Source organism: Quercus lobata, chromosome 5 (assembly GCF_001633185.2).
Source record: "Quercus lobata isolate SW786 chromosome 5, ValleyOak3.0 Primary Assembly, whole genome shotgun sequence".
Taxonomy (NCBI): Eukaryota; Viridiplantae; Streptophyta; class Magnoliopsida; order Fagales; family Fagaceae; genus Quercus; species Quercus lobata.
Window position 1 is genome coordinate 15232700 of NC_044908.1, and position 2733 is coordinate 15235432.

Consider the following 2733-nt stretch of genomic DNA (forward strand, 5'->3'; position numbering starts at 1 on the left):
TGGGAACATTTTAGCCTTAGGATGGATGAGAAGAGACAGAATACTTTTATGTATGTGTATTGTGTTAGGACATATGTGATTCACTTGTTAGGAACATATATCACTATTTTATGTGATTGGCTAATCGTTTGACAAAACACACTTTACTTGTATTTTGGTAGATTTAGGATGTGTTTAATATTTCAAGAAACCTTATCTCAATTTCAAGTGTTAAAACCATGCAAGTCTGTCCAAGAATTAAGTGAGAAAGTGCTGAATTTTAAATCTCGATTGCTGCTCGACACCTCTCTACACTTGGGTTATCTATCGAGCTCTTCAGTTGCTTCTTACAATAATCTTGACTAAACCACAATCGATCGAGAATTAAGAAATTCAAATTTCTAGATCTGATTTTCAGCCCATGCTAACATGTATATGTAGGGTTTCTTTTCTCACAACTCTAGACATATATAAGGCTTATTTTAGAGAATACAAGGAGAACATATGCAAAAGGTGACATATGCCTTATTCTCTCTAAAAGAAGTTACTGCGTCTTTACGCCTTAGGATTTTGTAACCAAGTGCTTCTTGATCTTCATTGTTGATGAAGTGAAGAACTTTACAGTCAACATCTTCTTCTAGTTGGTGTGTTAGTCACGTACTGGAAGCCGTGCATCATTGGTTAGTCACGTACTGGAATCTGTGCATAAAAAAGGATGGCGTTCATATATTAAAGAGTTCAAAGGTTCTGAAGTGGTACAAGGTTTCTGTTGTGAGTTCATCTACGGGGATTGTAGAGTCTAGAAACAAAGGTTTTGTACTAGATCTAAAACTTCTCTTTACTATAGTGAATTGCTTTCCAGGAAGGTTTCCCCCCAAGTTTTTTACTGTGAAACTAGTTTGTTTCATTGGTTTTCCTAGATGATAATATCTTGTCTTATTTATTTTTTCCGCTGCATGATTTTGACATGATATTGATGTTTGTTTGTTTTAACAAGTTTTATTCATAATAAATCTAATTAACAACTTGGGTTTAAAACTTATTAATTCTATCAACCGGGGTCTAAATTTCCCAACATATTGTAGGCAAACATATAAAGGTAGGGGGTATTAATAGGATGAAACGACACCTTGCAGGGATAACAGGTGATATTGGATCGTGTAAAAAGGTTTCTCATGATGTGACATACCAAATGTTGGAATATTTGAAGAAGTTTGAGTTGAAGAAAAAAGATGAGAAACAACGTCAAGAAGAAATGTTTAGTGCCCCTTCCACAAATAGTGATATGCAAGAAGATGAAGATGTTCAAGAAGTATTTAGTAGTGGGTTGCCTAAAAAACCTGTTTTAGGTAAAAGAAAGGGTACAAAGCCAGTGGATAATTACTTTGCTCCAAGAACTACTCCAGGAGCTTAACCTGGTCTTAAAAGTGTATTCCAAAGCAAAGAAAAGGTGAGACAAGCTGATATGGCTATTGCAAGGTGGATGTATGACAATTGCATTCCTTTTAATGTAGTGAATTCAGTGTACTACCAAAGGATGATTGATGTTGTAGCTGCTACTGGTCTTGGTTACAAAGGTACATCTTATCATGCTGTATGGGTCTCTTTGTTGAGGGATCAAAAGAAAGAGGTTCAGTTGTTGGTTGGGTCATAATGTAGGCATTGGGCAAAAGTTGGATGTACACTTATGGCTGATGGTTGGACAGATACTAGACATATGTCATTGATTAATTTCCTTGTTTGTTGTCCTAGGGGAATGGCATTTGTAAAATCAGTTGATGCCTCAAAGATTGTGAAAAGTACCAGAAACTTGTTTAACTTGTTTGATGAAGTAGTTATGTGGGTTGGTCCAAAAAACATAGTTCACATGGTTACTGATAATGCTTCCAATTATGTATCTGCTGGTAAATTGTTGTGTGAAAAGTATAAAAATATTAGTTGGTCTCCTTGTGTAGCACATTGCCTGAATCTTGTGTTGCAGGATATGGGAGACATGCCTCATGTAGATAGACTAAAAAAACGTGCATCCAAACTTACAGTTTTTATTTATAATCATATGGCTTTGATTGCTTGGTTGAGGAATAGACCTGGTTGGTCAGATATTGTACGTCCAAGAGCAACAAGATTTGCTACTACTTTCCTTTCATTTGGAAGCATTCATGTGCATAAGCATGACTTGCAAGCCTTAGTGACTAGCAAGTTCTTTGTGGACAGTAGATTGGTAAGAGAGTCAAAGGCAAAAGAAGCAGTTTCTATCATTTTGGATAATTCTTTTTGGGATGATATTAATGTTCTTGTCAAGATTTCATCGCCACTCATTCGTTTGTTACGGATTATTGATTCTGATCAAAGGTCTGCAATAGGATATATGTATGAGGGCATGCATAGAACATGGTTGGGAATCAAGAAGATCTTCCAAATGAAGAAGCACTTGTACAAGCCATACACCTGAATTATAAAAAAATAAAAAAAAATAAAAAAAAAGTTGGAACAAACATTTGCATAAAGATCTTTATGCTGTTGCATATTGGTCAAATCCTGTTTTTCTATATGATGAGGATAATTTTTGTCGGAAACCAGCAGTAAATATGGCTATTTTGGACTACATTGGGACAAAATATAATGGTGACTAAGAAAAGGTAATTAAGGAAACCCAATATTTTCGAGACCGTATTGAGAGCTTAGATAGAAATCTTGCATTGTCAACAAGCAAGACCACTCATCCAGGTGAGAAGTAATTAGTTTATTTTAATA

At 35.3% G+C, this 2733-nt stretch overlaps 1 protein-coding gene across 1 annotated transcript; it reads left to right on the plus strand.

The window, feature by feature from the left end:
- Positions 1-1444: 1444 nt before the first annotated feature.
- LOC115990034 lies at positions 1445-2431 on the plus strand. The gene is made up of 2 exons (XM_031113895.1): positions 1445-1617; positions 1732-2431. The coding sequence occupies exons 1-2, from the start codon at positions 1445-1447 to the stop codon at positions 2429-2431; spliced, it is 873 nt and encodes a 290-aa protein (XP_030969755.1).
- The last annotated feature ends 302 nt before the right edge of the window (positions 2432-2733 follow it).